Genomic DNA, 17,856 nt, shown 5'->3' with positions numbered 1-17,856 from the left:
ATGATTCGACGATCGATGAAAATACAATCTGTGTTCGAGAGAGTTCTAATATTTTCGCGCTCTTTATTACAGAGATTATGGTTACATTTTTTAACTTTAAACGGTTTACAAGCCGAAAAAGTTTACACGAAATAAGTTTATAAAAGCAAACATCTCTCTTTAGTTTTTAAAATTAACTCATTGTATATTTATTTACAATTTTACTACTTTTTCCTCTTCAGAAGATTTCAGTTTTACGGTTAAAAATCAATTCTGCAGTATCTTCTGTTTTCCACTGAAATAGTTGCGGATGGTTTACAATATCCTTTATATTTAATGTACGTCATATTCATAATTTCAGTATTGCCGTAATTAGACCAACTCTGGTTTGGTAATAAAATCGGAAACCTTAATATCTTCGATAGAGTTAAAGCAAAAAAGTTGAAAAATATGAACTGATCAAGTTCACAATAAATATTCATAACATTTTTTTATACATAAAAATCCTTTAAGTTTCTTCTTTTTAAAGAAAATAAATTTGCAAATTACTTCTGACGAGGTGATAAAAACGAAGCCTCGATGTTATTGCCACATTGCAAATAACACTTTGATTATCTTTAATTTAATGCCCTTCAAAAAAAGAGTTAAATGTTAAAGTTTAACGACGAGGTTCTAAAGTACCGGTGCACGAAAGGTGTCAACGATTGTTTTCTTTAAATTTAGCGATTTTCGTATCAAGATATTCATCAGAAGAGGTATCTTTTAAAATGCCTCAGGTGATTTCCACAATAAATACGAGAAGATTAATTTCATACTTTTTTCAGACTTTTTATTGTTGAAGATTTTGGGAGCAACGTAATTTTATCACGAGCTGTTTGGTCTTCTCGATTGTTCGCTGCTAGGGGCTGGTCTATTTTGCGCAGAGGATATTCGATCGGTAAAGTTTTAACAATTTCTATGCGTATTTTTTTATTGTTTTTAAGAACGTCAACTGGATCTTTAACTATTTCCACTGGGATATTTAGTATACTGTCTCGTCGGTTTTCCTCTGAACCTATAATATCAAATACAGCTTCTATTGGAGTTTTTAACGATTTTCCTTTTCTTAGATGAACATCAATTTTCGGAAGAATTGAACGAGTTATATCTGTAGGATCAGTATAATCATCGCCTCCTTCCTTAAGCCAAGAGGAACCTGTGAATTTCGTGTAAGTGGAACCAGGGATAATGACGTTCCTTTCATTAAACACATTGCTTTTCATGGCGCGTGGTGTTAAAAATCGGTGATATTTCTTTTGATGTTTTTTCTTTTTAAAAGCATGTTGCGGAATAATAGGTTTATAAAGTCTACTCTCCGTAACCTGGCTAAAATTTAACGATGATGATTTTTCTGTTTGGTTTTTTTCTGAACTTATTTTCGTTGTATAATTTGCAGACCCTCCGGTCGGAGGTGTGCCACTTACTTTTTCTTTCGTAATTAGTTTTTCCGTTGGGTCTTTGAAATACGGATTTTCAGGTTTGTCGTTAAAACTTTTTTTATAAGCGCCGACGTCAATCATAATTTGGTGGTTTGAAATCGGCTTAATAAACCTTTTCCTGCTCAGATCTTCATCAGTTCTGAAATTTTTTTGAACAGAAGAAATAGACCGATCTAGAAGAATTTCAGATGAACTAACTTGGTCTTGATTCTCGGTTAAGTTCCTCTGCTCTAAAGCACTGCTATCTGCGAGGTTATGCAGCTTAGAGGAATTTTCGACATCACCTTTAATAAAAGCTTTAAGTGTAGCCAAAGAAATTGAAGGAGAACTTTCCGCTTCTTTTTCTTTTTCATTCAAACCTTTGTTCGCTTCATGGTTAACACGTTTTCTCGCAGTTAATATAGAGTTTTTAGTTTCCCCAACGGTATCAGAGGTTACTGAAGAAATAAGATTTTGTGAATCATCTGCCCAAGAGTTTTCTAAATTGGTGTCTAATTGTTTGGAAATAATGAGAGGACTTTCTTGCACTACGTTGCTGGATTCTTGCACTACGTTGCTGGATTCTTGCACTACGTTGCTGGATTCTTTTATAATAGAAGTTGGTTCGTTCATATCATCGTTGCTAAAAAACTTTGCATGAGGCACAAACGAATCAGACAAACTTGGTTTTGGGTTGTTAATTGGAAGTCTGAGTGAGTTTTGCTTATTGTAATCTGAACTAGTTGTTTTTTCATCATTTTCGGAAGAATACTTTGAATGATTAATTTTAATTTTTTCGTTACTTTCAGGTTCCGAACTTTTATAATTTACTTGATTTTGTCTTAATAGCTTTTTCCTTTCGTGGCGCTGTTCGTTCTTTTTCTTTAAAGTTTCATCGACTTGATACTCATTTGCACTCTTTTCAATTAAATTTGAAACTTGCTTTGTTTTTTTAGCGTTAGATTCTTCTATTTTCAACTGTTTTGATCGGGCGTTGCTTACTTTTTCTTTCTCCTCTTCGCTTTTATCATTTGATTTGCTGTGTTTTTTTTTAATTTCTTCTTTTATTTTCTGCAGTTTTTTCTCTTTCTCCTTGAGCAATTCTCTTTGTCGTTCTATTTCATGCAGCTCTTCGTCCACGTTTTCATCGTCTTTTTTTGTTTCGTCTATGGTTTTTATGCTATCCCCTTTTTTATTCTCTTCGCTTTTAAACCCCGTGTTCGAGTTCATGCTTGTGACGTTTAAAATTGGTTCCTTGACTGGATTCGGTGGAAACTCTGTTCCAAGCTTTGAAAATTTTCTTATCCATTCAGAATTTGCTTTTCCGTTTGTGTTTTTAGAAAGAAACGTTTTTAATTCGTCTGTGTTTTTTAAAAAGTCGTAGACGTCAGTACCTAATTTAGCTTCTTCTTGGTATGAATCTTCTTGTGTAGTTTCAATACTTTCAGTCTTCAATAATTTTTTAATTTCGTTAAGAAGCTGTTGATTTTTTTCCCTCTCTTTTTTAATCTCAGCATTTGAAGCTTCGTTAGATTCACCGTTTTCTTCGCCTTCTTTACTTGTTTCGAGTTTTGAATCTTCAGTTAATGACTTACTGCCAACTTCTAAAAACCCGACAATTAGTATTTGTAAATAACTACATGCCTAACAACGCTTTCTATAAGCGTTATAGCGTTTAATTACGCTTAATTTAAAAACGGTTGCTTTTTTTAAAACCATAAAATGCTCAATAAAAAAAAAAAAGTTGTATACAAAGGTGTTCATAAAATGACAACCTGGAAAATTGAAAAGATTCGCACTTTAATGACGTACCTCGATCTTCTGTGTTTTCTTTTGTGATGGTCAAACGAACTTTAGCATTACTCTTGTTTTCTTGCTCAGATTCTAATTTTTGTTGTTGCTTTGGATCTCCCTCGCTGCTTATCAGTTTTTTGATTAACTTAATCAAGTGGTTATTTTGATTGGCTTTTGAATCGAGGTCTAGAGTAACTTGGTGGTTGGCACCATTCATTTTAGTAGCTGAGTAACTTTGCTTTAATTGCGAATTATAATCTTTAATTGCATTGGAAATGGAACTGTTTTTTTCGAGCAGCTCAACGCCATTTTCTTGATATCCTGACAAAAGTTGTTGAGCGTTTTTCAAAAAATTCTTGTTTGTTTTTAATGCTTTATACAGCTTGAATGTTAATGATGTCGTAGGAGCATGACGAATCACGCTTGCAGTTGGCTTCGGTGAATGTAAGTATTTATAGTGAATTTTTCTTAACGCTTCCAATGAACTACTTTTTAAAGATGTGTTTTCTTTAACAGGATTGTCATTTATCATCATGTCTTCTTTGATTGAGTCGATTTCTCTACCATGTTCATCTTCGATGGTCATTGTATTAGGGATGGTAATGACCGCCACCCCACTCTGTTGGTTGTTCGTTAACGGTGTTATGGTTGGAGTGATGGGACTGAATCCTACAGGTGATTCAAGTGGGTCGATTGTTGGCCGAGTGTCCAAACTACTTTCAATGTATTTATTTATTTTAGCGTTCATCTGATTGGCTTGATTTTCTAATGTTTGATCTTGTGATAAACCATTTTCATCACCACGATGAGCTTTATTTATAAGTTTTTTAAGTTGATCTGCCATACCGGTGTTATCTGATGTGTATTCATAAAGCCCGTATTTATCAACGTCGCTTGCTATAGCGTATGCATCATTTTTAACGTTATACGAAGCGTCTTTGGTTGCCGCACTGACGGGAAGATTCATACGAGAGGCCTCAGTGTAACTTGGGTATTGCGTGTTTTGTTTGTTCATGAGAAAATAACCGTTGACCTGGTTTCTTCTTTGTTTTTGAGCTTTTGTTGTTGGAATAATTTCTGCAAGAATTTCATCGTCCTCATTTGACTTCGCTAATAAATTGTGAAAAAAAAACAAAAAAAAAAAGCAAGAAAAAAAAAAAAAAAAAAAAAACTAGACTAAAAAAAAAGTGTAAAGTTAAAAACTAGTATTTATATATCTAAGGGACGGACCCCGGTCTAAAGCGGAACAAAAATATAAAACAATTTAAGTATATTTTCAGAAATCATTTAAAAGTTGCAGCAAATTTGATAATAAAGTTCAAAAGAACCGCCCAAAACTTCTTTGGGCGGCTCTTTTAAATAAATTTTCGAAAAAAGATTTTTCATTACAAATTTGTTCTATTTTAAACGGAAGTTAAAATAGAACAAATTTGTTCTATTTCAAACGGAAGTTAACTACTGCAGATGAAAAAGCTTACCGACGTTCAAGCATTGAAGAACCAACACAAAAATTATTTCAAAACGCATCATGGCTTCCGTGGGTTTTTTGCAGACGTGGTAATTTTATAGATATATAAACACAATTGCAATTTTTTTTTTTTTCGACTATCCTAAAGGAATTTTCGAAATTTTCATTTTGTTTCTGATGTTTTTCTTTTTTTTTTTTAATGCACATTTCTTCTCATTTATCGCGCAGATTGAACGCGAATAAAAGTTTCGCAATGGTAAATTTTCTTGCAAAGAACAAATGAGGTCAGGTCAAAAAAGATAAAAAGAACAAACGCACTCTTAAATAATAATAATCATAAAAATATATATATATATATAAATACCAAGTTTATTTAAAGATATAATTGGAGATGAAACATTAATGATGATTTATCCAATGTCCTGTAAAATTAATATTTCCATTGTTAATCGCAGTTATGAAGTTACCCGAAAATTTAATCAGGGTACACCAACATGCACAAAAGTAACTGCGCAAAGTGGGCGATGTTTGACGGCTGAGTTTGTTGTAACCAACCAACCGTGCTTTATTTTGCTCTATCAAGAATGGCTTGTACTGTTTCATAAACGTTTGTACAAGCCTTATCCAAGATGAAGTGATGGACGCGATGTCATATTACATTGATAATCATGACAATAATTTTTCACTCTATACATCGTCGCAATAATTACGCACGAACGGTGGTTAATTATCAACATTGTTTACTTTGCGTGAAAATTTTAACGATTTTTGAGTTTGTTTGCTTAAGAAATAATTTTACATTTTTGTTACGTAATCTAAATTTCCTATCCGTGTAAAAAAAGCCTCTTGTTAAAACAAACAAAAAGATGAGAATTTCAAAGCATCTACAAATTTAACAAACACAAATCGTTGATGGTAAAGATTTTTTGATTGAAAAAAAGCATTTCAAATTTTACTATGATTTTAATTGCACTCCATAAAATAATTTCATTGCTGTTGATGTGTTTTTTGCTGACGACAGTTAGCGAGGTAAATCTTTCGTTTAACTATCTTTTAAAAGAAGCATTTTTATTATACATAACTTTTTTTCGTTTGTTTCATAAGAAGATGGTTTTTACAAGAATGAAATAATTGTATAAACAACAACAAAATATATATCTTTTTTTTTTTTTATTCATTTGAAAGCAACAGAAATGTCAGCATTTCTTCATAATAAAAAAGTTGGCATTTTTTTCATAGTAAAACGTAGGAAGTTGGGATTGTTGGAGGGTGAAAATAAGTTTGCAGTTTTTTTTTGTTTTTTTTAATTGTTTGTACAAAAAGAAATCGAGAAAACAGTTAAATTTTTGGTTACATTTTAAAATATATTGCTTTTGGTCAGTAAACGTTTAGGTCTATATTAATTTGATACTTAAATCAACTCTTGAGCATTTTCGATGAGTTATTTTTTGGAAGTTGCAAAATCAGCAATACTGACGAAAACTTACCGAGATTCAAACAAAAAGCATTAGAGAATTTCTGCAACATTTCTTTCTTCTTTGACGATGCCATATGGTCATCAAATAATTTGGAGAGGGGGGGGGGGGGGGGAGACTGAAGAAAAAGGGAGGACTTTCAGTATGTGTTGGAAAAGTGTTAAATTTATCATCTTAAATGATAATTTCTATTTCCATTCAACAAAATATGTTGTTATCTACTTGTTTTTGAGATTATGCTTTATCTACCTGCGCTTACAATTATGCAGTAGCTTACTCCCGTTTATGATTTGATGAATGAAGGAGCATTGATTTATTTCTTTACTTTTAAAAGTGGCGAGGAAACTTATCAATTTTTCAATCTATTCTACTCAGCATTTCCCATTTCATATGCCTGTTTGCAAAAACCAGTCTGTTTCTTCGGTGGTGTACAGACAATCTGGGACCATTAGCTGCTGCCCGAGGTCGTAAATTTAAAGCACGAAGTCTTCTTCTTATGGTATCTTAACTAACAGCAGTTCCATGAACCTCAGAAAGTTGTATTTGGAGACTTTGTGGAGTAGTGAATCTTTCTCTCAATGTTCTAAACATTAAAAATTGGTCTCGACGGCATTGGCAGCTCGTGGTCTGCCTTGGCCAAGTTGTCTAACGTGATCATTAGTCTCTGCAAATTACAAAGTAACAATTGCAACACATACATCACGACTTAAATTTCGTCTAGAACGCTGCATAGCGAACAGATGTGTTGCTCAAATAACAGTTATCTTTTCTACGGTTAAAACAATTTAAAAGCAATACATCCTTTTCTTTTAAAAGTGAGGTTTAATTACAGCAAAACATGCTATTTATGAAAAGCTGCTATAATTTTTAAGTTAAATAAGGGAAACGGAATAAAACCTACAAAAGTCATAACAATAAACATTATTACCATCATTGTAGTTGATAAATCCTGGAAATACATAATAAGTTGGAATTTATAAATCCTGGAAATACAAAATAAGTCGGAATTTATAAATGGTGCGTTAATTTTGCAGTTAAGTGTGTTTCTTAAACTGTTATTTTGGCACCCTTGGAATTAGAGTAGGGGAAAACCTCAATGAATGGGACAGTTTTAGCAAAAATGCTTTTTAAACGTAGATAAATTGTTTAATAATAATTTAAATATGTTTGACAACCACCGACTCTTGCTCAATGATATAGTAAAACAAAAAAAATGGATTTGCATTTGGCTATTGGTAAAAAGAGAGTTTTATTGGAGCATGACATTTGTCCCATTCATTAAGTATGACTCATTGAATGGGAAAAACATTAAAGAACTAAAAATGAACGTTTAATTCAATCATTTTTCAAATTAGTTTATTAATTGTAAATGTAGTTAAATATGTAGATACATATATAAAGACCGCACAAAAAATATTTTTAACTTTAAACTTTTTAACTCTAATTTAATTTCAATCAAAGTAGAACTTTCTCATTTTAGATTATTATATTTAGTTATTTTTATTTAAGTAAAGTATTACAGTATAAAGTGTGTAAATAATACCCATTACCCATGGGGGTAAAAGTAAGGGACTGCAGCATCCCTCTGCTGAGCTGTAAATAATACCTTATTAAATTCATTCAATTAGTAGTATTTTGTCCCATTCAATATGCGCATCACTTTATCCAAATATGATTAGTCACACCAAAAACACCATTTTTTAAGCTTGAATGCTTTATACACTCTAGCACTAGAGACTCTATTTAAGGATGGAATTTTATTTTCCATAACTTCAAAAGTTGTTGCAAAATCAGAAAAACAAAAATATTTTTAAAAATTACTTTTTATATTCAAAAACACAAAAACATCCAATACCATTACGGTCATAGCGCAATAGGATGGATGAGTCGGTCAGTTGAATTCTTGTTTCTATCACTCTTTGCTACAGGAATTTGAATATCCTTACATTGTTGCTTCTATAAGAATCTGAGTTTGTCCCATTCAATAATCGTCCCATTCATTAAGGTTCTCCCCTATATGCATAGAGTACTTAAATAAGTTAGAATATCTGTATTTCTGCATAAATCTTTAAATGTAGAATGCGCTCAAATGCTCTCAACGACGCACTTCAAAACGATCAGTGAAACTTGTTTGCTATATAAAAGAGAAATTTTGTACGCACATCGAAAACTATATAGTTTGGTTATCAAAAAAAGATACTCAAAAAAATGATTTTTATTAACCTCCGCCTTCCCTCTAACGCCAACTCTGGCTCTTATATTACATAAATCTATCTGCTACTTAAGAGACTATTTTCGCAATTTAACTTAACAACTAAATTTGAACACAAAAGTTTTCGCGAGACTTGAGTAGTATACATAGATGATTGTGAAGTAGTATACATAGATGATTGTGCAACTTTTGATGATAGAGCTCTTGGTTGGAAAATTTTCTATTTTAATTAATTTTTTTTTCATTAATAGTTTTTGAGGTGTACCTGATTTGAATGCGCTTTGAATTCACATGCAAAACAAATCAGCTTAAAAACGTTCCATAGAAACAAGTCCGTTCTATCACTTTTAATTGCTACTTAGCCATTTCCTCATTTCGATGCGATCATTTATGTTTCCCTCTTAACGGGAATTATCAGATTCGATGAAGTTGGTAATTTAAAATATTTCGAAAACAAAAAGTGAATTTAAGTTGAATAAAAAATATAAAAAGTAGGGGACACCGGGGCTAGTTGGCTACAGGGGTAAGTCGACACACTGCGTTTAACTTTGGAATTTTCCACCAAAAATTTCCAAAATTCAAATGGAACCCTCCCATTTAACTAATTCATCTTTCAATGTTGTATCGGGTCTATAAGCGCATGCGCATAGAAGTTATAGCGATTTTTGTGTTTTTTTACTAACTTTTTAATTTTTGTAATTAAATTACTTTTTCAGTTTTAAAAAGGAATAGCATTCGCTACAAGTAAACTCAAATAGATGTAAGTGTTGTATGGTTCACTCTAACAAGTCACATTTTTTGTTTCTCAATATTTCGCATTTTTGGGGATTTAAAAGCCATTTTCTGAACTAAAAGCTTTTGAGGTTAGTTGACACGACAATCGCGAGGCTAGTTGGCAACATGTGCTAACTTACAAGTTTTCGCATTAGCTGTAAATTCACTTAAGTAATATAACACTATTTATCTACAGACATGAGAAATTGTAAAAGAAAAGTACACATGCCTGTAAATTCTATAAATGTTACAAAAAATGCTATTGAGACTTTTAACAGATGAAAAGTCTATTCAATCAACTTAAGGGGAAATAAAGTTAATGTCAAAAAATATTGTTGGATTCAAATTCTCAAGAGTTTTTACAAAAAAGTTGCGCTTGAAATAGATGCTTAATGTTGCTAAACTTGTCTCTTTTTACATGGTGTGCCAACTTACCTTAATAGTATAGGCAACTTACCCCGCGCCGGGGTAAGATAGCACATATTTTTTTTCTTTTTTGGAGGTCCTTTTTTGGCCACCATTTATTTTTTTAATGTTTGACACTTGAATGTTCTTGCCAAATTCATATTCTTTTGAAGTACAATGTGATATCCTCAAGAAAGTTCACCCAGAAATGCACAGAGCTCAAAAACTAAAATTGTAGCCAACTAGCCCCGGTCTCCGCCATGTGGCAGCGGTGGCTTTTTTGAGGCTTTTTTGTATTAAGTATTTTAGTATTCAAAATTTATGTTCCACTAATGACTGTGAGTTATGAGTTAAGAAAAACCCAAACACTTATGTATTTAAATCACCCCTAAAAATATTTCTGCTACTCTAAAAGAAGCAGTTGTTAATATCTTAAGTTTATAAAAACTGTCGATGTTGTCTGTAATGGGGAGGACTTTTTAAAGAATTCTTTAACATAGTATTGTGCAATCGATTTCTTGAAGTTGTTCTACATAAACCACACATGCAACAATATGCCACTTTAAATTCTATTTTTTAAGAATATTCTTAGAAACACAACAATGCTCCCAAGTAGGGACCCGAGACCCGAACTCGGATCCGGGTAGTTGTTTCGGATATTACCCGAATTTAAATATACGGGTAGTTACCCGAAAGTTATAAAGCACCCGTTTCGGGTAATACCCGATTGTTTTTAATATCCGATACTTGATACCCGTAAATTATCCGTAGAAAATACCCGTAGAATACCCGATACATGAACTTTTATTGGTCGAAGTGTTTTAAATATTTGTACCCCCTGAGGATGGTACACGTCGTGAAAATCTAAGGATGGCTGAGGCAAACCCATAAGGAGCAGAAAAGTTAACTTTGAAGTAATTGTCTTTAAGGATGCCTCACAAAAAGGTAACATTCAATCAAATCAGTCCCATCCGCTTTGGTAGAGCAAACTTCCAACAGAGGTTTGGTTAATCTGGTCATAAGCTAACAGAACATTTCATTCCTAAAGGCTAGTTTTGACTTCCCCAATAACATTAAGAAAGCAAGCATCCACGCTGATGGTGTGAGGTGGAATCAAAATTGAATGATCAAATCATGTCGACGTTGTCCGACAACCAATTTTGAACCAAATGACTCATGTGGATAGGCACACCGCCCTGCTGGAAAATTTACGGTCTTCTAAATGATGCAGTTTCCATCCACGACGTTATTACATTTATCAGAACGCCCAAATAAACTTTTTCAAGTGATATTTCCTCGCTGATGTTGCAGAACCCTCTTTGGACTCCTATGGCTTATTGTACTTCATGATCATGACATACACAGTTTATCTCGGTTACTTGAAGAGCCACATAATTTCTATCATCAAGCAAACAGCGCAAACACTTGGTTTCAACATTACGAGTGTTTCGATGTTATGACTTTTTAATACATGCGTAGAAGCTATTTGAACGCCAGTCACGGCCTCGACATGTGTTATAGAGCAGGAGAAGTTTTAAATTGAATTTTGTCCGATTTCGGCGCCGCACCCTGTACAGTTGCAAAGTTGCTTTTGCTTTCACCGAAAATCCTGGAAACAATAATAGCGAATCCAATGTTATATCAATTCCAAATGTTTACTTCATGAAGATAACAATATGTGAACTATACAAAAAAATTTCGTTTCACAATTTATTTTCCTTTTAGATTACATTTTAAATTTTGCGTTATTTAATTTTTTATGATTTCATAAAATAAAAACTACCGATTAAAAATTTCTCACTTTCCCACTTTCAAGGGAGCTTATGTACTACGAGGGAGAGGTTCTTATGCAAGAATCAATTTTTTGATTCTGATAAATGCTAGACCCCAAACCTATTTAACTCTTTGACCCCAAACCTATTTAACTCTTTTCAATTACATTACATTCATTATTTGATAGAAACTGGTCCATCGTTTTTCTCTAAAAAGAACGGACTAATTGTATCAAATAATGAAAAAATGTTTACAATTTTTCGGAAACTCACTGAGATTCATCAAGAGAGAGCATAGCATCAAAAGGAGCATATAAGTGTGGAGGGAGCCCAAAGCTATTTCTCTTTTACACTTTAAATAAATTTAGAAGAATCTTGCATTAGCATTATATTTCTCATTTCAGCATCATCATCTCTAATAAAGATACCCTGTTCTATTTTATATTTAGATTCAATTTCTTCTTGTAAACAATTAACACGTAAAGTTATTTATCTTTAAATTGCTATTTTATATAAAGAATCCTACAATCCATAGATTTTTTTATCTATTAAACTTTTACAAGCAAAAGAAGACAGCAAACGCATCATTGCATTTCATACAGCTTTCAAACAGGTGTTACAAAATTAGAATTTTAAAAAAAGTGTTTTTAAAATTAGTGTAAAAAATATCAGCAAAATCAGTACAAATTCAAAATCTTGAACTCTCAATCTGATTTTAAAAAGCAACACTAAAATGTCTATGAATTTTTTAAACATTTACATTTTTTTAAATATTGATGCATTACTTTTTAGATTTTTACATTTTTTTAATATTGGTACCTACTTATTGCATGTAAAAGTTGTAACGTATGTAAGCTCCGGCGTATCGAAATTATGGCGATACGATAATATTATACGATATTGATTATCGTAAATGTTATCGTTATAGTTACGAAAAGTAACTATATATAAGATATTATCATAACTATATATAAGCTATCGTAATTATATTAAAGATATTATCGTAACTTTATGATAACTTATCAATAGAATGACGATAACATTTTACTTGTTACAATAAATGATCGTAACTATAACGATAACATTTCGATAATCAACATCGTATCGAAATATTTTCGTACCATTATAGTTTCGATTCGCAGGAGTTAAAACGTAAATACTTTAAAGGCTTTACTCCCCAATTTGAGAGCTAATAGTTTAATTACTTTCTACGCCAAAAAAATTTTTTCTAGAAAAATATAACAAATTACAATCGGGCAGACATTCAACTCTACTTTATATTCATTCCTTTTTTTTTCCGAACAAACTATGGGATTTACTTTAGCGTGCCTCAACACATTCATAATTATTTTTTTTTTTTTAACTCTGATGACGTTCATAACGTCATCAGAGGTAAAAAAAACAACATAAAACAACAACTTGTGATTTATATTCAAAGTATACGGCAATTTCGAACATAGAAATTTACCTCATTACTTCAATCAACTTGAAGAGAAAAAACAGGAAGTTTTACTCAGTTTTGATTCAACTCATGTAATTAAATAAAAATTAGAAGCATGAATCTGTTACATCAGCACATAACTATGAGACAAACATTATTGCAGTAGTTTTAAATCATATACACTGCCCGGCAAAAGTTTCCGGTCATTCTGTTTTTTGTAAAAAAAGGTATAAAAAACAAGTTAACTAATTACAATTTTACCAAACATAATTACAAATAATTTCAAACTAATCAACGTGTTTAAAGCTATGATACAAATGATATAAATAAACAAGTTTTTGCAATATAACACGAAGAAAAGTTTTGTTTTTTTTTTTTATCGAAAAATCCACCCTTTGCTTTCCTTACTGCACAAACAAGTTTTGGCATACGTTTAATTAAATTATCCAAAGAAATTGGAGGAATATTTTTCCACACTCGTTGAAAAACTGACCACAAAAGAGTTGTTGATGTAGGACACTCTTTTCTTACCTCACGATCCAGTTGCTCCCATAGTAACTCCGTTGGGTTAAGATCAGGGGATTGTGGGTGCCATGTCATAATTTTGAGTTCTCCGCGAGCTTCTTTTTTTTGCAAATAGTTTGTACAGTATTTAGCTGTGTGTCTTGGGTCATTATCCTGTTGCATGGTGAACCCGTGGCCAATTAGACGCTTTCCACAAGGCACGGCATGTCTAAATAATATCTTATAATATCCGTTCTTATCAAGAACTCCATTTATTTTCACGAGATTACCAACCTGATTAAAAGCAAAACAGCCCCATACCATTGCTGAACCTCTACCATGTTTGACAGTAGGCTGTATACACTGCGGATGAAGTTTTTCAGTAGCTGTTCGTCTCACATAGGTCCGTCGCTTCAAGAACAAGAAATTTGGATTCGTCCGTCCACAATGCATTTCGCCAGTCTATATCTGTCCAATTTGAATGTGCTAGAGCCCATTGAAGCCTCTTTTTCCGATTTATTTGTTTTAGAAGAGATTTTCGAACAGCCACTCTCTCATTTAAGCCAATAGTTTTCAAGCGGCGTCTTACAGTTCTTTCTGAAATAGTTTTATTATAAGCAGCATTAAAGTTAGATGTTATTTCTTGGGCTGTTAATCGTCTATTTCGTTTACATGAGAGTCCAATCGACTTGTCTTCAGCATTTGATGTTTTGCAGGGACGTCTAGTTCTTTTCCTATCTTTATTTGTACCAGTACATTTAAACCGATGAATAGTATCACTCACAGTAGATTGCGGTATTTTCAACAATTTCTGAATATATCTAGTAGAACGACTATCTTTTGCCAGAGCAACAATTGAAGAACGCGTTTCTAGTGATAAATTACGTTTCTTTGACATTTTATATTATTTTTTAAAATTTTAGTCTAAATATAATCAAAACGCACTTTTATAAACAAGAAATTAAAAAATAGTATCAAACTTTATTCAGCTATACAAAATATTTACTAAATTAAATTATTAGTCCAATATTTTATATTAACTTCAAAGAAATTATGCTTTGATGACAAAAGAACATTTTGACATAGAACATATTTTGATATAGAACAGTTGATCTTTATTTACAAACTTTTTACTAAGTTTGTTCAAGCATATTTATAATCCAAAAACGAAGAAAACAAAGATTTGGCATTTCAATATTAAAAACACATTAGCACATCTTAATTGAATTATTTTATGGCTTATATACAATTTTAAAATTTGATATCAATTACAAGGTTATTTAAAACATTAGCACATCTTAATCGAATTAATTTATGAATTATAAAGACTTTTAAAATTTAATATCAATCATTACAGGTTAAAAACTATTAAAACTTTAAGTGACCTGAAATTTTTACCGGGCAGAGTATATATATATATATTGTTTTTTTAAAAATTATATATATATATATATATATATATATATTGGTTTTTCTTATAATTATATATATATATATATATATATATATATATATATATATATATATATATATATATATATATATATATATATATATATATATATATAGGGTTTTTTTAGATGTTTTACATTTTTTCTTCTTAGCTGCTTCAAAAGAATGTTGCACAAGGTAATTTTGATAAGTTCCCTATTAGTTACCATTCAAACATTGGAATACATTTAAATGTAAAAGTTGTATCTTGATATTGAAAACGGAAACAAAGTGTCCACATTTCACCAAAATTTTTGAGACTTTTTTCTAACAGAATAGAAAATTCGAAACCAAATCAATGAAAATTTTAAAAACTTCTATTGGTGATTTCTCAGTTACTATTTTGCAGTTTAAACCCGAATATAACTTTAAGAACAAAGCACATCCCTGAAAGTTTCAGAAACAAGAAAAGGTGAAATCAAGCTAAAACTTGGTAACTCGCTTAGCCAAACAAAATATATATTTTTTCTTGTCAGTTTTCTGTAAGGGTCTTTAATTTTTAAGTTAAGACTCGTCAAGTATGAAGAAAAACCTTTTTGAAAGAGGCTTTTTAAAGGAGAGGGGGATGGGGGGAGTAGGAGGTTGCTCTTTGGAAAATTGTGAATAATTGTGAGCTCAACTTTATCGTGCGTAAAAAAAGTAGAGAAAGAAGTTTGAACTAATTTTGAAAAACGGATTAATGAAATTTTTTATTTTAGGAAGGGAAAGCTTCTCAATTTCGTTGTATCTGTAAAAATATCTTTAAGCCCCCTTTCCCCCCCCCCTTATGTTTAGAAAATTAATTTGCTTTCGACACCAACAAATGTGTATTTAGGTGAAAGCATTATGCCTTAACATATTTGTTTTTGAAAGAACTTATTGTGTCCTTTAATTATAAGTGGGCAAAAAGAATTTCCTTAGTTAAATATTTAAAAAGTTGAGATTTAATGATTTCTTTTATAATATTAACTACTACTTCAGTCTTGTTTCTTCAATTAATGATATCATATTTTATGCAATAAATATAGGATTTTTATAATAGTCCCAATACGTAACACCAGGAGCCCAGTCAGTCTAAAATTAAGCTTTCCGGCCATGACATCAAAAAAAAATTAAAAGTTGTATTGACCATTATGGAGGACAGCCAAAACTAGTGAAGTAGTTCTTTAAAAACAAGAAAAGTTAGTTTTGACAAAACAAGAATCAGAAAAACGGCTACCAAAAATTAGTCCCACTTTAACTGATACTGCTCAGTCAAAATGAGTACTTTACAGAACATTCCTTAGATTGCTTGAATGCATCAATTGCAATTAACTTTTTTTACTCAGAGCCGTTGAAAAATTCATAAAAAAAATACATTTTTTTAAATTAAGAAATGTGTTTATATGAAACTAGTACTAGAAGCCCCAAAATCTTAAGAAACTTTTATAACTAAGTTACCTTTTGATAAAAAACTTATTTTACAAAGGGTTCGAGGAATATTTCCTAATTTGTGTTCTGGTCAGGGACAAACCTGATGATTAACATTCAATTGAATGATATTGATGAAATTGAAACTATTTTAGTTGACTGTAAAACATTTTATCTTACTTGTAAACATGTTATCAAATTGTATATACATTTTGAAATTACAATTTGTATATGCAATTGTATATACAATTTGAAAAAGTAAGCAACATATGTTGCTTACTTTTTCTCTCTTCCTATAATCTGAAACTTAAAAAACTTTCTATTACTAAAATAAGAAACTTTCTAGTGCCAGCCCATTTGCTTGGTTTCTTTTTAAAAAAACAAACGTGTGACTCATTTTATAAGGATTGTTAATATTTAGGTAATAAATATTAATAAATAGTAATAAGGATTGTTAATATTTAGGTAATAAAAATTATTAGAGAAATTGTGGAATAATCTGTTTATGTCATCGATGAAAGTAATATAATTAAATAAATTTAAAAAATATTGTTCAAAGGTAAATGACGTGTGCCGTAATCTGGTAAAATTTACAAAATTCAAAATTCAAAATTCAAAAAAATAAAAAATCTTGATTAATAATTTCCAGGACGCATTCTGTTAACATTGTCTCTTAAAAATCTAATTTTAGGCTTGAGTAAACATGTCATCGGAACTAAATCACTGCCCGAAATTTTTGTTGTTTTTATGCAAATGTCTTGATGCAAGGCTGTAAAGATCTAATCTGAATAAAGAAATATTTCTATAGATATAAATAAACTAATCAGAAGCTATGATTTCCGGAAGTCCGACACAAAATGTAAAAAAAGCTTGTTTTGATTTTTTCAGCACCCTATGCTATTATTTGAACAACCTTGAACCACAATAGGGAAGCAAATTTCTTCCAAACATTCTCTAATGCAACAAATCTTTTCCCAATTTAACAGTAATAAATTTAACTCTAAGAAAATCTGCAGCACTGAAAAATGTATTAGTAAACCAAGAAAACTGATCAAATACAAAATAAAAACTAATTAGGAAGCTTCTGCGATAATTGTCTGTAATTATGTGACAAAAGTAATAAAGCAATTATTGTAAAACTATATAGAAAAAAAGAAATTTAGATCAGTGTATATTTAGACAACCTCTGACTGAGAGCATTTGGCCATCCATAAACTCAAAACCCTACAAAATAAAAAGTTGTCTTATGCTGGTCACCATTGTTAAGACCTACTTTTTTAATTTCTATAATCATAGAAATTACACAGTTTAAGTTTTAACAAACAACTTTTCTATATTAAATTTAGATCTACACTAATCACAATTAAATGAATTGTGTAGCTTTTTTTTTGGATCTACTCTATTTTTAACCAGCAAAATAATTCCTTATTAATTGTTTGATTCAGAGGTGCAAAGTTGTCAGTTAAAATATAAAGTTGATAGACTAAGTCTAAACCAAAATTGCATGAAGCAGATTGAAAACATCATTGTAGGTCGATTTTACTACATTAAAGTTTTTAGTAATTAAAGTTTAAACTTTGATTTAGTTATGTTTACCACTTTCACCAAACTTCTTTCTCTATTTTCTAACCTTTCAAAACATAAGGAAACATTTACAGTTTTTGAAAATATCTTTTTAATGAAAACTAGCTACAG

At 31.0% G+C, this 17,856-nt stretch overlaps 2 protein-coding genes across 7 annotated transcripts in view; one reads left to right on the top strand and one right to left on the bottom strand.

Annotated features, from left to right (window-relative positions):
• Positions 1–33: 33 nt before the first annotated feature.
• LOC145182022 (uncharacterized) lies at positions 34–5,412 on the bottom strand. 2 transcript variants are annotated; one of them, XM_090065512.1, is made up of 4 exons: positions 5,063–5,412; positions 4,709–4,784; positions 3,249–4,340; positions 34–3,040 (listed from the first exon to the last, which is right to left on the bottom strand). In XM_090065512.1, the coding sequence occupies exons 2-4, from the start codon at positions 4,758–4,760 to the stop codon at positions 789–791; spliced, it is 3,396 nt and encodes a 1,131-aa protein (XP_089921638.1). In that variant the 5' UTR covers positions 4,761–4,784; positions 5,063–5,412; the 3' UTR covers positions 34–788. The 2 variants fall into 2 exon arrangements, with proteins under 2 accessions (XP_089921638.1, XP_089921639.1); XM_090065513.1 differs by lacking the exon at positions 5,063–5,412 and having other exon boundaries at positions 4,709–5,002.
• Positions 5,413–5,512: 100 nt separating this feature from the next.
• LOC145181770 (uncharacterized) overlaps positions 5,513–17,856 on the top strand; it is a 32,081-nt gene continuing 19,737 nt past the window's right edge. For 2 of the 5 annotated variants that reach the window (XM_090065516.1, XM_090065514.1), the window contains exons 1-2: positions 5,514–5,727; positions 14,886–14,910. In XM_090065516.1, the coding sequence (XP_089921642.1) occupies positions 5,656–5,727; positions 14,886–14,910 (97 nt within the window). In that variant the 5' untranslated portion in view covers positions 5,514–5,655. Of the gene's footprint in view, positions 5,728–14,885; positions 14,911–16,873; positions 17,021–17,856 lie in introns of those variants that run through there. The other 3 variants (XM_090065515.1, XM_090065517.1, XM_090065518.1) reach the window with 3 other exon arrangements.

This window comes from Hydra viridissima, unplaced genomic scaffold, assembly GCF_058129835.1.
Source record: "Hydra viridissima isolate aposymbiotic clone 2 unplaced genomic scaffold, HvirCarnegie_v1 scaffold_10, whole genome shotgun sequence".
NCBI classification, from domain to species: domain Eukaryota; kingdom Metazoa; phylum Cnidaria; class Hydrozoa; order Anthoathecata; family Hydridae; genus Hydra; species Hydra viridissima.
This window is presented reverse-complemented; position numbering and strand designations above follow the sequence as displayed.